This window comes from Dicentrarchus labrax, unplaced genomic scaffold (assembly GCF_905237075.1).
Source record: "Dicentrarchus labrax unplaced genomic scaffold, dlabrax2021, whole genome shotgun sequence".
Lineage (NCBI taxonomy): Eukaryota > Metazoa > Chordata > Actinopteri > Moronidae > Dicentrarchus > Dicentrarchus labrax.
Window position 1 is genome coordinate 9,854,618 of NW_026136702.1, and position 18,305 is coordinate 9,872,922.

The window sequence follows — 18,305 nt, forward strand, 5'->3', positions numbered from 1 at the left end:
TGGTTAGAAATATCCACCTGTACTGAGACTCTGTGCAGACTGTGGAAATACTTGGAGCTGTGTTTCTGGATCTTGTATGCGTGTCCTCCATGGACTGCGGGCCTGATCCCAAGTGGACAAGGGGGGACCCTGAATACACTCCTTCAGGCCCTGCTGATCCATTTGGTTTCTCTTTATCTCCGTCACACCCATTCTCAGGCTTTAATTCAACACTTAATTCCAGAGGAGAGTAGGTCCCTGTGGCAAACTGGTCAAGATAGGAGAGCAGCCTTATACATGTCCGAAGAGTGACAGGAAGATTGGGCTGCGGTGTGGTGGAGGGTGAGGTAGGAGTTTCAGAAGTTTCTGCTAAGTCAACAAACTGGGAGAAGCTCTTTCCAGGAGACTGGTTCTCCTCTGCAGACCTGGGACAGGATCCCTCCTCTCTATCAAATTTCTCTTTATCAGGGCCTTCAGTGTGGAAGCAGCCCAGCTGAATTAGAGCCTCTGCTAGTCTTTCATAAAAGCCACCAGTCTCAAAATGGTGTGCATTTACTGTGTGAAGATGCACAGCCAAGGCCAGAATGTGGAGAGTGAGGAGGAGGAGGTCCAGCAGCTGTTGATGCCCCAGGGACTTCCACACTTCTGCCTGAGGAGGGTCAGACAGAGCTCCTTCCATGTCGATCACCAGAGACAGCAATCCGGTGAAGCCTCCCGCTCTCCTGAAAGCGTCCCAGCTGTTGGGGCTCTCCAGCACCTTCAGCACCGACTGAAATACAGAAGAGAGGAGCCATTTGGATCAGTAAGCATCATAGATGTGACAAGCTGATACTGTTTACTATACTTTGTACATAATGTATTTTGACACTAAGCTATGTTCAAAGTATCAGCTTTTAAAAGCATCTCCCTAGTAAATTAAAGAAAATTAAAAAAATGTCATGAAAAATAGATGAAACATATAGATATATCATAAATCATTTCTGGTAACTAGTTTTTGGAGGTGAACAAAATCACATTAGCTTTATTCAATTTAGAGACCTAATCCATCAGGTAGGTAATGTGTGAGGCAGAACGCACAGGGAAATGTGATTAACTGAAACTGGAGTAATCACAATGGCTCTTAACACTTGCCAACCCAGGTCGTACCCAATCTGATTGCCACCTGCTTTAACCGCATTAGTGCAGAGAACACACACACACACACACACACACACACACACACACACACACACACACACACACACACACACACACACACACACACACACACACACACAGACAAGCTCCTGCATGCATGCACAAACAAGCACAAGCACACACACATTGAATACACACAATATCTGCAACTAAGTGCTCTTCTCGCTGCCATCTATAAAAACGGACACATACAGTGGGTGTGTAACTTAGTTAAGCTTAATCAGATCTCTGTCCCATTCACTGATCTGATCGAGGTGGTAATCTTCAGCGTGCCACAGCACAAGGCTGCAGGCCTAATCAAATCGGTCCAGAGTTAACAGCTAAACCTGTTTTAGCAAATCAATCTGCATTTGTCTCTAATGTAATCAGGGTCCCACATGCTAAGAAAATAAATTCACTAGTTTATAATGTTTTAAGAGCATTAACATTTGTTATGATTTGATGTAGAGTGGAGACTACATTTACAGTTCAGCTGAGATCACTGCATATTTGAGTGTTTCTGGATGTGTACCTGCAAAAGGTCCCGTTTCAACCCGAGTTCCTGCTGTGTAGAGGAGCAGAGGGCTCCTATGGCTGTGCTCATGAACTCCTCGGGGTTAATCTCAGCTAGCTGCTCCAAAATGCACAGAGTGGGACCTCGATACTGATCTTCATCCAGGAAGATCTTTATATAGGGAACCATACCAAGGTCTCGCACTGAAACTGGAATACACATATTCAGGAACTTAAAATGACTGCAGATGGGGAAAGAGTACTTTAATTTAAAAATTTGACGTGAAAAGAAGTGAATACCTGTGTTTTTGATCGATCTTAAAGTAAGAGTTGACACAAGTTGAAGCATACAGGTAGTGAGCAGTTTCTCACTGTCCTCCACACATGGCAGCTGCTGGGGATCTATAGATCACAAGAACTTCAGATGCAAATTACAGAGTAAACATACAAGGTGAGAAGAAATTACACACACTGGCAGGCATTTTATTTTAAAATGACTCACTCTGAAAGTAAAAGTACTGCTTGCTAAATCCTAAATTCACTGTAATGATGTATTATGTCAAACAATGGCTCTCTGTCTGCTATTAGTAATTGTCCAATCACGATTACATCAGCGATTGAAGAAACTAATATGTTGGCTCATACTTATTTGAGGGAAAGAGACAACTCCAGCCTTCCTCAGGATCTTAGCTCTCCTACGAAGTTCACCAAGCAGCAGCTCCAGCAGACCCCAGTCACTTAGCACCTCAGCTAGCATACTACTGCGCACTGTCATCCTACAGAGGAGAATAGATAGGTCTTATTCAGCCAGCATCAAATAATCAATGGGTGGAAACAAAATACTTCTTTTCATTCATTTAAAAAGAATTATACCTACAATTGGAAACTTTATCCGGTCCTGTATACATCTGTCTTAATGATCAGAATAACCAAGCGGTTTCATTTGGACAAGATTATGTTTATAACTATTTCCTATTTAAACTAGCTCCCTGAGTGAATATGTCAACTGAGGGGAGAGCAGTAAATTCTGACTTGTATTAGAGTATATATTTAGGATAAAATATTTTGATTATTCTGAGTAATATGTTACCAACTAGCACCGGTCACCTGTGAAAACACTTGAGAGCCACCACTCCAAACTCTATCCCAGCCATTCCTCCAGCCAGTGTCCCAGCCCAGCTCTGCTTCAGCACCACCAGCAGTGCTCGAAGGGTCTCATGGGGGATGTAGTTCAACTTAAAGACCACCTGCAGGAAACCCAGCATTTAATCAGACCTCGTACGCATGTTGTGTCAAAGAAAAAGTATGCACAGGGACTCTGCTGTTAACATTAGAAGTCATACCATCTCTAGCAGTGAAAAGAATAGTTTCTGGACAGGTGCTGGTTTACGGCACACACAGGCAGCCAGCTGAGTCATCGACTGGACAGTCCATTCCAATAGGAAGAAATTGGCTGTGTCCCTCTCCCATATTGTCTGCAGGGTTCGAAGAAGCTGGCAGCACAGCAGAGAGTCCTGAGAACGCAGCAAGGAGGCCTGCAGCAGGTGGAAGGCGGGCAGGTTCTTTACTGCTGAACCTGGAGACAAAAGTACGTTAGGTAAGTATACTTCAGTAGTCAAAGGAGGTTTCAGCCCTTTAAAACAGGTCATATTGAGTAGAATATGCCTGCACATATTGAATTGGGAGTCACTGTATTCTTGTACTAGTCTATGACATAAAGTACAGCAAAACAATATCATCCTGAGGTCAATTTAGCCAAAGGATGTTTTTAATTTGAAGCTCAATTTATCATATTGTTTTGTCTAGCAAGGTCAGGCAGTTTATTGTTTTTGAAAAAAAGAAAACCAATAAATTACAAACAACCTTTAACACTGAGAACATTTTGAATCCCATAAACCAATTGAGTTACACATACATAGATAGATTGAAAACAAACAACATAACAGCCATGAAGGCAAAGGACAAATAGCATAATCTGCCTTGATAGAGTTTGCTCGCTGCATTGTCAAAATATTAAGAGGAGGTCTTAGATTTGGAAGCTTAAAACATACTTGTGTTTGTTGTGAATAAATATATACCTGGTTAGTAATAGGATTCATTTTCACACTTAGTCAAAATTGCATCAGAACCAAATAAGATCAGCACAAAACAGTCGCTGGTCCCTCTGCTGGAAAGAGCTCTACTCCTTGATGTGATGGATGGGTGCTGAGTGTGTGTGTCTGTGTGTATGTTTGGATGGGTAAGTGTGTGTTTATTATGGACACTCTATTTATGAGTGTTGGATGGAGGTGTGTGTGCATCTATGATAGATGGCTGGTTGCTGTAGGCCAGTGGTGAATGAATGTGGGGCATCCTAACAGAGTTAGAGAGGAAGCCTCCACTTCATCATCCCAGACATAATCACCTCAGCTTCCTGTTAACCTAAGGGGTGTTGTGCACTGCTGCGGGGTAGCAGTGGGGGAATGGGGAGTCAGGGTGTGTGGGAAATCAGGGAAAGGGAGTGGTGTAGTTTGGGTGGGTTATATGAGGCCAAAAGTGCAAAGGAGGGATGAACTGTGGTCATTTGGGGGGGCCCACCCCCTTCCCTAAGCCTATCTTTGCTGAGCTATGCATCTGATGATAATTAGATGGTTTGCAGTGTGAATTTGGAAAGGTTGTTTCAGAGTTCATCCCCTTGGTACAATGAACTGTTAGAGATACTTAGGGAGGGGAGGGCAGAGAATAACAATGCGGAACTTAAAGTGAAGATTTCACCTACCTTTGGTGAGTGGCGGGTCAAACTTAAAGCCTGGAGGCTGGGGGTTGGTGACACAAAGAGCCACTTTCAGCTCAGTTTTCCCAAGCTGGGTGAAAGACGCGATGAGAGCCAACAACTCTTCCACAGCCTGGAACTGATCCACAGAAACACCTTCCTCACAGCTTATGATGGTATAAAGACAAAGACATAAAAAGGTTTAAGTTAAATAAAAAGCACAGAGAGCAAACTAATTACGTTTGTATGAATAATTGCACGCTTTGAAGGGGCTGTATATTTAGACCATGAAATTCCACTTGATTTCTAAGAATGCCTGTTTACCAAAAATACAAAGATCTCATTCTTCTGATGGCATTTCAAACACTTTAAACAAGAATGTCCTCTCAAAGCGTACTCTTTGAACGAGTCTCATTTCCTCCTAATCCTGAAATCTCATAGTTGTTTCACTCTGTTTCTGTTTATGTCCTTTTATCTCACCGTTTCAGGATGTTCTCAAGGGCCTTGTAGCCGTTGTTGGTGTCAAACTCCATGAAGAGGGCCGGATTGAGAGCATAGGTGTCTCTAATAAAGCTGAACACAGCCACAGCCACCTCAGCTAGCAGTGGTCCTGAGACATCAGCACTGATGTGCAACAGGTTCTGGGTGCAGATACGCACACAGTTCTTGCCTAAAGACAGTGTTCTTGGTTAGTGAAGCAGTAATTGTTCAGAAATATACAATACATCAGAACAATAGCATCCGCACAGTTTTCCATTGGTGAAATGTATCACCACATACAAATAATGTTTCAAGCACACATCTCACACAGGTCCAGCTACAGAGTTATGTAAACAAAATACAATGCTGGAAAATACTGACGACAATAAATCAAACTCGACTTGTGTTTACCAGAACATTTAAGTGAATTATCTGTGCTGATGGGGGCATCATGTGAAACATACTTGCTGTATGTGTCTCCGCTGCGATGATTAGTCATGTGTCTCTGTATAATTATCTCATCACTGGAACAAAAATATCTGCTCAAATAACTTTCCCCCGATCAAATCAAATTATTCACTTTCTGTTATCTAATGCATTTAATAGTTGTCCTTGTGTGTTCGGTGGAATTGAGGGAATAAAGTCATAACAGGGAAGCAAAACAAATAACCGACTAGGAGATAAACAGAAAAGTTAACTTATTCCAGTAGTTTTGAGTTAAGTCACCTAACAAGTTCGGGACAGTGTTGCTTGTTGCTACAGCAGAGACTGCTTTGAGGACGCGAGAGGCCTGATGTCTCCAGGCGGCGCTGGTCTGGTCCCATAATGATGTTAAGCCAATGATAAGGCACTGCAGTTCCTGAGTTTCCACCAGTCTCTCCACATTGACTGGCTGCCTACACAGCTGAAGGAGAACCTGTAAAAGAGCAAAGGGAAGAAGATTAGAGTAACAACAAAGAGACGATAGGTAAGTAGAGCTTGTGTAATGAGGTAAAAAGTAAACAATGGTGTAAAATGAGGCTGTTGCTTCAATTAACCTGTGTTAGTGGCTCCTGAAAGGCCTCTTCAATGGACACATTCTCCTTTTTAGCTGGAAGGCACACTAGCAGGTACAGACATTTCACCAAAGCAGCAGGGAGCCCTGGGTTTATACAGGACAATATATCCTACAAACACACACATAAAGATCAGTGTTTATATTTTGATTAAAAGATGCTTCATCTAAAAAAAGGAACCATAACCATACTGTCCTAGTCTGGGGAAATCTAATGCATTGTGAAGATACGAGTGGTAATATGATAAATATGACGTCAATCAAAGACCTCACATAAATAAGAGTAATGGCCCCATGAACGAAGTGACTCCAGTTGTAAAAAGGTTGTAAATGCCATTCCACTCCAACACAAATTTACTGAAAGTACAGACACCTGACTTTGAAATTTCACTTTACTGTGAAACTTTGCAAACTGTCACTCACTGAGCTGTCAGCTGTCAGCAACAGCAGAGACTTTAACAGCAGCCATCCTTGATTGTCTCTCGTCTCACAGGTCGTCTCCTTTGTATCCTGCTTCTGGAAGAACCGCACCACCTCATCACGAGCCCCCTCTGAAAACACAAAACATTCAACATGTGCTGAACATTGACCCCGAAGACTGAGGGGTCATGAACAAGCCAAAGACAGCAAGAGTATCTACATGCTGCAGCCGCTTATTATCACAGTCTACTGTCACAGTAATAAGTAAAATCTAAATTTATATTTTAGTCAAGTGTACCAGTGTTTAAACAGAAAGCAAAATGCATAACTTAAAGACTTTGGGTGTTTCAGACATGTTTCACTTCTATTTTTATTCTAGAGGAAATTTGCATCGATTTTCTATTTCTAGTGTGGCAAGTGTATGTGCTAAATTACAGTTCCTTAAAATTAATTTTAATATGGGCGTGCTCCCAAAAAGCGAAGCCATGAAAAGTCCCACTTTCTGCGGGTAAAATAGTTAAGAACTAAATAGCTACTTCATGCTCTTTGTTAGTGCCTTAGCAAACTTGAACCCATACCAGAGCTGCATCCAAAATCACAAGTATCTGTTGTATCTCTAAAAACAAAAAAGCTTCTCCTTCCTCCAGAAAAATACAATTAAACATAAACAACCAGCAAACAAACAGAAAGAAGGAAATAAGACAGAGGGGACACACAGAGAGAGAAAACTGACCGAACAACCTAAGAAAGGAACTACAGATTATAATGAGAGATTACATGTGCTTTGGCATCTCATTTTCAGTAACATTACATGAGTGATACTGAAGTAAGTGAAAAAAAACCAGAGCACATTGAAAATGCAGAAGTAAGACAGAAGAGGTAGAAAGTCCCTCTACCTAGAAAATAAAACCACACTGTGTTTCCTCAAATGAGCCCTTTTAATACCTGCAGTCCTTTCTGCCAGTCTGTTGTGGATGTTATGGATGACAGTGTCAGCAGTGAGAGCTGCAAGCCCCTTTATGTTCAGACCTTCAAGTCTGCCACCATCCTCACAGACCTGGGATCAGAGAGGAGAGAGAGTCCATCATACAAAGATACCAGAGCAATTATCAATACACTGACAAAAATGAAACATGAGATGATGTCTGGAGCCGTCTACTGCAAATGGTATCCAAAGTATCTCTAATGTGAATTATGAACTGTTTAAGCGTGAAATTATGGGAATGAAATAAATGTAATTTCTTACATACACATTAGTCTTTATACCTGTACTGTATATTCATAGCCCTGTCTAGCCTATATTCCTTGCTAAATTACAGCGGTATATATATATATATATATATTTCTACAACATGCCACTACCTCCTGCTGTAACATGTGCAATATTATTTTTTAACTTAAATCTGTATAAAAAGAATACTGTTAATAGTGTACATACAACCCTAATTCTTCTTCTTGATAGCTTGTATTTTTTTTATTTTATTTTGTTATTTAATGTGTATTTCTTTTTGTCTTATCTGCTATCTTCCACCTGGAGCTGCTTTAACAAGTAAATTTCCCCAGTGTGGGGTCAATAAAGTCTATCTTATCTTATGAAATGACTGTATATACTGTATGTACATGCTGAAGGTTTCTGATCAACTGCATTTGATGTGCGTTATGAGTTGCAGTGAAACATATTTTATGATCATATTAAAGTCGGATGCTTGACTGCTTTGGCTAATGCACTACACTATAAATAATAGAAGCCAGTGTAGACTACATATGCTCTTTTCAGCTCTTTAAGAGGATATCACATTTCACTTGAGTTTGCTATTCTTAAGTGAGGCCCTATGTTTGGGTCAAATCTCTGGTCATGAGGCTTACACACACACACACACACACACACACACACACACACACACACACACACACACACACACACACACACACACACACACACACACACACACACACACACACAGCAGACCTAAGAGTGATTACGTCTGCAACTGTAAGCTCGATCAATGGTGTTACACACACACAGATCAGTGATGGAATTTACATAGAGTGTGTGCACGGGGTGAAAAAAAATAAAAGAGGGGAGGTTTCTTCATCAGTGTGACGCAGTTCAGGCATGAATGAGAAATTCCTCTTTTGCCAATTAATCAAAGTGAGGCCCTGAGGCCACGGGTCTGAAGCGCTTTTGTATTTCATGTAACAGCTCAGTAAATACTGTATAGATTTCCTGAAAAAGGCCACATACACACTTATTCAAGGGACAGTGGTGTGATCAGCTGAGGGCCAAACATCTGACTGCCGCCTCATGCTGTTGTAATTGTTCATTCAAGTGGTCTGGAACAGTTTGGGAAACCGCAGCTTCCTGAGGCATCAATTGAACCTTTTCAAAGTTGGGTATTAATTTGTGGCTCCACTTGTTGATTCTCCAGTTGATGTCTCTATTTATTTGTTTGATAACAGAAAAATAAAGGGTCCATACCTGTATGTAGAGAGGCAAGACTTTGACTAGATGCTCCTCTCTCTGCTCTAAAGGGACATGGTCAGTTCTGTGGTCAGGGCTCGAGCATCTGTGGATTCCCAGCTCCTGTAGTTGTGCTCTGAGCTCTTGTAGGAGTTGAGAGTCCTTGCAAGACCCCTCCACTTTGTCCACCTTTAACTCCACAGAGACAGATAACTCCCCTGAAGCACTCAGCTCTCCGGTTTCCTTATTGATCCTTTCCCGATTAGCAGTCTGGTCCTGGGGAGAGAAAAAAGGGGAAATCCTTAAGATTGTCACTGTTTTTCAGTTTACAAAATATCCAAAACATCTTTTAATTTGTCTGTCTCACTTCCTCAGATAAATTAGTTCCTTCCCTACCCCCCTGACCACATCACCAGACAGAAGGACAGACCACAGCAGTCATGTGCCATCCTCATTTACTGCTTATCAACGTCTGTGAGGACTCTGCATGGCGTAATTGATGCCCAATTCTCAGTAATGAGAAGGATTTAATTCAAGCTACAAATGTCACTTCAGGTGTTTTATAACATTGTACTATTTCTGTTTCTTGAAAACAAAAACAGTTACTTAAATTTGACAATTTGAGGTGCACACATGCAGAAGATGAAAAATTTGGGATCTTTTGTTCTTACAAAATCAAACTGATGTGACACTGACTCTAGGACGTCCTGTCCGTCTAAATGTTGCTAAATGTCTAAATGTCGAGTTACTGAAATAATTCTTCTACAGTTCGAAGTCCTTCACACGACAGAGCTGCTAATCTAAGTGTTATAAGTATATATAAATATAAGTACATCTCACCCCAGAAGGGTCAGAGAGGAGTTCACCTATTACTGTATGCCTGAGGTTTGACTACATCATTGTTTCCTCATCAAGATGATATAATTTTGAGCCACTTTCTGTTTACAGACTCATGATGAACAATGAAGAACACAGACTGCTACACTGATAAGCCAGTAGAATCAGTTATGACGGTAAGTAAAGGCAAAAGGCGGTTCACATTCCTCAGAAATTCATAAATACTTTGATGTTTCCTCATGTGAGGACGTCATGTGTCCAATACAAGTCTCTTCTTACTTATGCAATGGAACAACAAATACCTCTATTGAGTTCTTCAGTGACATATAATTAGGTATGTATGCACACACGATCACAGATACAGTGACCCTTCTGTCGCCTTCAATGTGCCTTTTCAGGAGGAAAATCATTCATGCAACACAGTTAAATCCTCTTATTCTTACCTGTACTTGTGTGAGAGCCATCTGGGGATTTCCTAGCTCCAAGAAGACACTGTCATCTGTGCTGTGTTATTCCAACTGAGTGAGTGGTCTGTCTCGGTTTCCATGTCAGAAAGAAAGACAAGCAGAGACCTGCTAAGACATAACTTGCGCCTACTGTGCAGACCCTCCTGTAAAAAAAACTCCCCGCCTCTTACTAATCTGCAACATGTAGACTGAACTTTGAACAAGCAGAGCAACTCACATCAGCTCGGGTCATGTGCCTTCTTACTTCCTTAGAGAAGGAGAAGTGAAAAACTGTTGTTTAGCTGGTTGGATGGGGCCCTCCCACTACAGCTCAAAGAAGAGTCCCATTGCTTTTTATAGACGTGTCATGTAAGACTGGCATGGTGTGAATCACAGTGGCAGGATCCCATGATTCACCAGAGAAGCCAGCAAACACACAGCTTGTGACTTACAGGTGAAACAATAAGAAACAAATTGCATTGTGTGTGACTGTCTGCAGATAAATGGAAAAAAAGGCCTAACAGTGTTTAAAAGGTTTAGTAAATAAAACATTTAACAGTATCAGAAAACATATTTACAGATGTTGTTTGTGTTATCTTTTTTTTCTTACATTTGGCTCAGGTATTGGACGTTCATTCATACAAAGTAGGTTATTGTGATTTGTTTGGTTTGTGGCGTGTAACTTAACTGAGATTGGGGAAACTGCGGTGTTTGTACTGGTGACAGAAAGATAAAGCAGTGCCAACAACATAACTTAGCTAAACGGTGCCATCTTGTGGGTTATAATGGTGTAGAAATATGATGAAAAGCTGCCAGATGGAGAGAAAATCCTAAAAGAAATAATAATAAATAGACAACCTTTAAAACCTGCACTCATGTACTTTCGACATTATGTTCACTTACGACATTTTTAGCATTTAAACAGGTGTAACTAATGACATTAATGATTCAGCCATTTTAAAAACTCATTGGCTTATTTGGGCACTGAAAGTGAATGACGCCGTCGTTTGACATGAAAGGAAACTGCAGACTTTCATTTGCAATAAAAAAAAAAAAAAAAAAAAAAAAAAAGGCAGACATGAAATCCCCTCATTAACACAGAAACAAGCAGACACAGGTGAAGACACCCTATCTGGTCACTCACGAGCTCAACGGCGCGTTATGTCCCCCATTTTCACGCCGTTTTATTTTCCTCTGCTGCCGTCCGGCCGATAACGTTACACCTCACAGCTGAGACAAGAGATTATGCTACCCTCAAATCGTCGGTTGGTTGCCACGGTGATAGCTAACTTTACACTGACAGCACGTGCAATGGATAAAATAACGCGTATGCCCCTCCACGAGCCACAAAAACAAACCAAAACACTTTGAGCCAGTGTCGCAAACGCATACAGTCTTTGAACTCTGCGGGTTTACGCCTCACAGTATTATGACCTCTAGCACATTAAACATCAAAGAAGAATCTAAAGGTGCTGTTAAGACCCAAACAGGTAAATAATCACAATAAATGATGCATTTTTTTCATCTAATAACTTAATTAATTCCATGCTAATTAGTTATTTATAATTATTTTCACCTAAAACTACTCTACAAAGTGTTTAACTATCAGCCCCAATACACACACACACACATATTAGTAAGACACTACTAATTAACTTTTAAGGTGTTATCTTATTTATAGGGACCACGTGTTTTGTTGACCCAGGTGACATCACCGGCCACGTGACCTGCCGCGACCAACCAGAGGGCCAGGGCGTGGTCTGCCTCAATCAGTATAGCACAATGAAAGCTCTCCCCCCCTCCCGTTACTTTGTTGCAGCGAAAGATGATCTCCCGTCTCGGTTTACATTATGATGTTGTAGCGCTTCGTCCGGGGAGCTGATTTTGTTTCCGTTGCAGTTTTTTTTTTCTGTCGGTGGGAATAAGAGCAGGCCGCGACCGTGCGCCCATCATCATGCATCCGATGCCCGTGTGCTCCGTTAGCTGCGGAGACATATTTGACTGTATACAGAGAGGAAACATTGAACAGTGTATACAGTTCCTTCAAAATGATCGATCAGTCCTCAAGCAAAAAGGTAAGCATGAGATAGAATAATAATAATAATAATACAAATAGTCACATTTTAAACTGGTCGGTGGTTTTATTTGCAGCATATGTGGGAAACTACAGGCCACTACTTCCTGCGCTCCTGTAAGCTTACACATAGTTTTTAAGCCTTTAACTGACAGTGATGGTGGTTCCTGATTTCATTATATAGCCAGAAACCTGCTTATAAACACCAACAGAACAATACTGTTATACATGTGTCTTATGTTTATAATGCACATTTTGCCTTTTGAAATCTGTATCAAGCAGATTAAGTTACAAAGTGTAAATATTACAGCATTGAAGAAGAAGAATTTTACATTATGTGATTAAAAGGACAGTTTTAAACTTGCAACAGTGTGTCCTGTGATCTGATTTTGTCACAATGCCAAAGAGGGGAAATGTAACCCTGCTGCTTCTCCTCTGTGAGATAGGCTGGCACAGATCTAGATGGACAGATCCTGTGACAATACGGCACAAAGTCACATTGTGCCAAAAGGAACCCTAACCTCCTCAACTCCAGAGGGTTTTAAAGATCAACAGGTTGACACAGCGTGCATTTGCGTCAGCCTTATATTGTTAGTCGCAGAGACTGAAGCTTCAAACCTGACTATGATGTGTTTGTCCTTATCCAGGCTGGGGTGGTTTCACCCCGCTCCACTACGCTGCCCTCCATGGTAACCGCGCCCTGGTCGACCTTTTCCTTAGTAATGGAGCTGACCCTAACCTGACATGTGACGCGGGACAGACAGCCTTTCATTTTGGCTGCAGGTGAGCAGTGGTTGCATATTTATGCCTGGATTCTCAAGGTGGCAATGTCCTGATGTGATGGTGATTACCCTTTTGTACTAAACCTAAACCTTTGTAATAACAGTTTGTACTTTTAACTCCCATCAGGCAAGGGAACATCTATATAATACACCAAATGATGCAGTATGGAGCTGATTTGCGGCTCATAGACCTGCAGGGAAAAACGTCACTGCATCATGCAGTCACTGGGGGCAACATGTGAGTGAAGGACACAACACATTGTAATGTTTGATGTTTTTGTCTTGTGTTTGCATGGCACTAACTGTTAGATGTGTTTCCCAGTGTTGCAGTGCACTATTTGTGGGAGACAGGAATGTTCCGGTTCTCAGACACAGACATGTACCAGGTGACCCCCCTTCACCTGGCCGCGTCCACAGGCAACACAGAGGTGGTCCGGTATTTGCTCAGAGAACAGGTATGACTTAGGCTTCACTCTCTTGCTCACTCACATGTTCTAGATGACCAAAAGTAAGATAAAACTTTCTCTCACAGAGCCATTCAAATCTTTTTGAGGGTAACATTGAGTCAAATAACAAGTAAGTAAGAATTAACATGCAACAATGTACTGTGATATTACTCAACATTTAGCTCATTGTTTCGGTTTGCAAGCCAATGCATTTACAGTATAGTTAAGTGTTCCTCTCATTAACCCTTCATGTACAACTGTAGGTAGCCATTTCCAGAAAATAAAATCATAATGTAAATTGAGAATACCTGTACACAACCCAAACATAATAGCTACAACCTGACATAAACAGCTATTAAAAGCAATACTAGTGCTGAAGGTACATGACTATATGATTTTCTTTCTGCCCCCCACTGGTCTCAATCCACATAATGTGCCCATGGCCAAGGATAATCTTAGTCCATATACTTGGGAAATGTGACTAAAATGTTTTTGTGAAACAGGGCCAAATGCATGGTGTGATTATCTTTTAGCAGCTGTGCACCTCAACCCTCTGTTTGTGTTTCAGAGATGTGCTGTGGACGCAGTTGACCAGCAGGGAGCGACAGCGCTTCACGTTGCAGCAGAGAGGGGCGGAGTGGAGGTGTGCTGGACACTGCTGCAGAGAACAGGCTGCAGGATGCTCTCTCAGAAGAACCACAGTGGCCTCACACCACTGGACCTCAGCAAGCAGGGGAAAACATTTAGGTGATTCTGCTGTCTCTAGAAATCTCTGGAAAAACACTGACTATCAGGCCATGGCATGGTATAGTAACACTATAGTAACCCCCCCCCAGTACCTTATATATCCAGTATGTTCGCATTTCCAGATAGCTTTTTTTCTCTTGGGATCCTGATGCTGATTAATACATTGCTATACTGTGTATTTTTCTCCAGACATCAGCAACTCACCAAGCTACTGAGTCGGTACATTAATGAGCCAATACACCACAAGCCCACAGAGTCTCATGGTAAATATTACTCTGTAGGTTCCTTCAGTGATGAAAACAAGGTTGATGATTATGATAATAAAGGCACAGTAACATTTAAAGTGCTACATGTGAGTTTTGAGTTTTTCACTGTTCTTTGTGTGTTACTGTGTCTTTTCTCACCAGTTTTGTACTACTGGACACTGTTTTTTCCAAGCCTGAGTGGAGCTTCCATCCTGCTAATAGCAGCCATGTTGGGAGGCTATGGAGGGCTAACCTGCAGTTTGCTCTTCCCTTGGCTGGCCAGAAGCATCTTCACACAGTATCACCGCATGACCACATACCAACGGTTTGACAAAAACTGCAGAACATGTTTATCAGAACATATTTCACTGTTTGTTATATTTCTGTTGAGACACTAACATCTGTTTTCCTTCCAGGTTACCCAACCCGATCTACTTGGGAACCCTTATAGCTGGTCTGTTCCATTCCCTGCTCTGCTTCTATGGAAAAATAATGCCTAATATCCTTAAGCACAACATTAAGCCCAAAATTTGATACTGACAGTCAACAACATTTTGATCTATGGCGATAGGTATTTTAGTCCGGGACCCCAGAGGATGATTGTTTTGTTATCCTCTGACCTTTCCTCAAGTGACACCATCAAGCTACATATTCCACTTGTATTCAGTGAATATCAAAATGTAATAGGCGTGATGCAATGAAATTTAGAAACCATATTCATGCTCCCCAAAGAATGAATACTTTGCATTTTGGGCACTCAACAAGCTTTCTCATAAACATTGTCAACTGGCCAGTGTTCTCCAAATGTAACCGGTATATTCTTGTATATTAGAATGACAAGTGTTTATCCTTAACCTTTTGAATGTGTGTGGCCAACCGGTGCTCTGGTCCAGGTGTCAATGATCCACTTCTCCCTAGTCCTCGGTTTGTTCTGTAAGGTTCTGACTCAGGACCCAGGGACACTGGACAGAGCAGATGCAGATCCTCAGTTCTCCTGTATCGCTGACCTGGTGGAGAACAACCAGAGCCCTCACAGGTTCTGTCCATACTGTGAGGTAAGAAATTCACACAGGTCGTGGTTCAGAGAGCCATGGTGTTTTTGCACGCATATCTTCCTGTGTTATCTAGTTAAGAAGGGCTGTGCATTGGCAAGAACCTGGTAATAAGATACATATCACAATACAGGGGTTACAATTCAATATATTGCGATATATTGGGGTACTGTAAGCAAGGCAATATAAAAAGTAATCTAGTCATAGTATAAACACAGCACCATATGCATAAAATGCACTCAGTTTAACACTTCTAATTGTGGTTGGGGCTTAAACACAAAAACTGATACAGTGTTTTTGAGAATAAATACAATATTACTAAATATCGCGATACAAAATGTTTTGATATCAGTATACCCATCATCTATTTATGGTAAATGGACTGTACTTGTATAGCCTTTCAAGTCTTCTGACCACTCAAAGCGCTTTTACACTACATATCACATTCACCCTTTCACACACATTCACACAGTGTTGGCAAATTGAACAGAAACTAACTCATTCATTCCCATTCACACATACTTCAACATACAGCGGGGAGGAGCCGGGGAACAACCTTGTGATTAGTGGACGACCCGCTCTACTTCTTAGCCACAGCCGCCATATTGTAACTGTCAACTTACCAGTTTCCCTGTTTAGATCTAGAAATGCATACACACCTCTCCCTACCTCTCCCCTTCAGTTCTTGACACGCCCCTGTTAAAATCTATGACACAATGAGTCAATGATGTGACAGTAAATGTAATGAAATATTTATAGTCTCTGTTAAGTTGTTAAATTTCATCCCTTTGTGGAATTAAAAAGCAGTAATCAAAAGCAATAGATGTCTGAAAGGTAGAAAAAAAAAACCTAGATTATGCTTTTGAAAAAGTTAAAGGACAGTCACAGTTTGTCTTTGTTTCCCTTATAGTTGTTTCCTCCTGACTACACCAAACACTGCAAGCTGTGTGACGTGTGCATTAAAGACTACGACCATCACTGCCTTTTTCTCAACCGCTGTGTCGGCCGGGGTAACCACCGCCTCTTCCTCCTCTTCATCCTCTCCATGGTGATTGCGCACCTGCTTTTCGTTGCCACAGCAACAAGTTACCTGTATGACAAGATGCCTGCGGGGAGTCACAGCTTTTCATTGTGGCTCACTCTGTTGGGGGAGGAGTTCTGGGTTGTGGTCATGATAGTCATGAACGCGCTGACGCTCCTTTGGGAGGTGTGGCTACTGACCGAGCAATTCTATGCCATCGCCACGGGAACCACCACCTACTTTAGACAGTGCGAAAGCTCGGCACGACAGAGGTCACTAGTACAGCGCTGGGTCATAGTGCTGTCGTTCCTGCTGGACGGTCGAAGGCGGTTGGGCAGCGGACCAACCGGAGAAGACAAAACTGCCATAGACATTTAAAACTGTCCGTCTGTCTTGTTGTCTAGAAAATTTTTTCATCGTGGCTCACTTACAAGCGTACATTCTCAGTTTACAGAGTCTTTGGTGTGCACTCAACTTTGTGAGAATGTCCTCTTTGAAGTCAGTAACTCTCTAATGCCATATGTACTTGAATGTAAAGTTCGGTTATATGTCAATAATCTATTTTAATATACAGCTAGACTATAGAGTAGATTCATCAGCAGATTTGTGCACAAAGTGGCTAGCAGGATAACTACCACTAAGAGTTTAGATGTTCCCCTAGTTTTTAGAGACCTCACTGAATATTTGTTACTTAACTTCACATAGTTTTGTGCAAAGTGGATATTTCCTAAACTGTGTTTTAGCAGGGAAACACCTCTGAATAAATGCTCACATTACCACCTGTTTTTATATTTCACGTCAGCATAGTTTTTTAACATCGTTGTTATTTTAAATACTAGTGTGTCATGGTGTAAAGCATAGTTCAAGGTTACAAAGATGTGTGTACTCATAACGTAACATTAGCACGTCCTGTGATTAGCTAGTGATAATGGTTAATAGCGGGTGCATTGAAAGGCTTTGTTCCTACCATAATGTCATTACCTCTCTGACCTGCTCATAGTCATTTGGGCCATGACACTTCCTCTGGCTCTTAGTAATGAGACATGCTCTTTTCATGCCTTCAATTAAACACACTCATTTCCTATGTGTCCCCGAGGACCATATTTCTAGATTATAGATGATGTTCCCCACACCCCTCAGAGGCTGGTGTGTCCGGACTATGTGAGTGGCTACGTCACGTGATATTATTTAGTGTCTACTGTGCTGCCTGTCGTACATATTGGAGTGGTTAAGATGAGCGCATATGAGCCTGTGAAACTGAGAGCTTTTACTGTATTTCTGTCCCTGAATCAGTGTTATTGTATTTAACTGGCTTCCATGTGTCTATACCCTAATATATTTTACATGTACTAATGTATTTTATCTGTGGTGACACAGTTTGTTTTTGTTTCCAAGATGATACCGTCATGTTTTTATGTTTTAAGAAAAATATGTTTAATAAATCACTGAAATCTGCCATTTATAAAAAAAAACGTTCTCTTATTTCACTGTGTAACCAGAGAGAAACAGAGCTTTTTCAGATTCAAAGCTTGTGACCTTCCTCCTCGATTTACATAGGCAAATCTCTAACAGCCAGGGCATCGCATTTTACTCTGTTGTAAGCAAGGAAAGTATACAGTAATCTGCAGGAGAAACTTTAATAATATTTTTTCAAAGAAGTCAGCAATTTTCACTTCTCCATCAAGGCAGCTGACTTCCTTTAGTGTGAGACGGCCTGAAAAAGAAGAGGAGCAGAGTATCGCACAGCTGTGTTTTGTTTCTCTGTAAAGCTGTACCTATCACAGCAGCTGCTCTGGACTATGCAAGGCTTTCTTGTGAGA

At 41.4% G+C, this 18,305-nt stretch overlaps 2 protein-coding genes across 7 annotated transcripts in view; one reads left to right on the plus strand and one right to left on the minus strand.

Annotated features, from left to right (window-relative positions):
- The window catches only part of wdfy4 (WDFY family member 4), a 38,886-nt gene extending 27,437 nt beyond the window's left edge, over positions 1-11,449 (minus strand). For 4 of the 6 annotated variants that reach the window (XM_051416721.1, XM_051416732.1, XM_051416704.1 and 1 more), the window contains exons 1-14: positions 10,116-10,350; positions 8,854-9,111; positions 7,320-7,431; positions 6,378-6,505; positions 5,938-6,066; positions 5,627-5,816; positions 4,901-5,090; positions 4,427-4,587; positions 3,012-3,244; positions 2,776-2,915; positions 2,314-2,444; positions 1,969-2,070; positions 1,688-1,878; positions 18-748 (exon numbers count right to left, since the gene is read on the minus strand). In XM_051416721.1, the coding sequence (XP_051272681.1) occupies positions 18-748; positions 1,688-1,878; positions 1,969-2,070; positions 2,314-2,444; positions 2,776-2,915; positions 3,012-3,244; positions 4,427-4,587; positions 4,901-5,090; positions 5,627-5,816; positions 5,938-6,066; positions 6,378-6,505; positions 7,320-7,431; positions 8,854-9,111; positions 10,116-10,136 (2,717 nt within the window). In that variant the 5' untranslated portion in view covers positions 10,137-10,350. The other 2 variants (XM_051416690.1, XM_051416699.1) reach the window with 2 other exon arrangements.
- Positions 11,450-11,860: 411 nt separating this feature from the next.
- Positions 11,861-17,957, plus strand: si:ch211-223a10.1 (uncharacterized). Its single transcript, XM_051419297.1, has 10 exons — positions 11,861-12,193; positions 12,840-12,975; positions 13,102-13,212; positions 13,297-13,429; positions 13,989-14,167; positions 14,357-14,430; positions 14,575-14,737; positions 14,829-14,911; positions 15,277-15,467; positions 16,375-17,957. Exons 1-10 carry the CDS (start codon positions 12,073-12,075, stop codon positions 16,861-16,863), a joined length of 1,680 nt encoding a protein of 559 aa, XP_051275257.1. The 5' UTR covers positions 11,861-12,072; the 3' UTR covers positions 16,864-17,957.
- Positions 17,958-18,305: the final 348 nt, after the last annotated feature.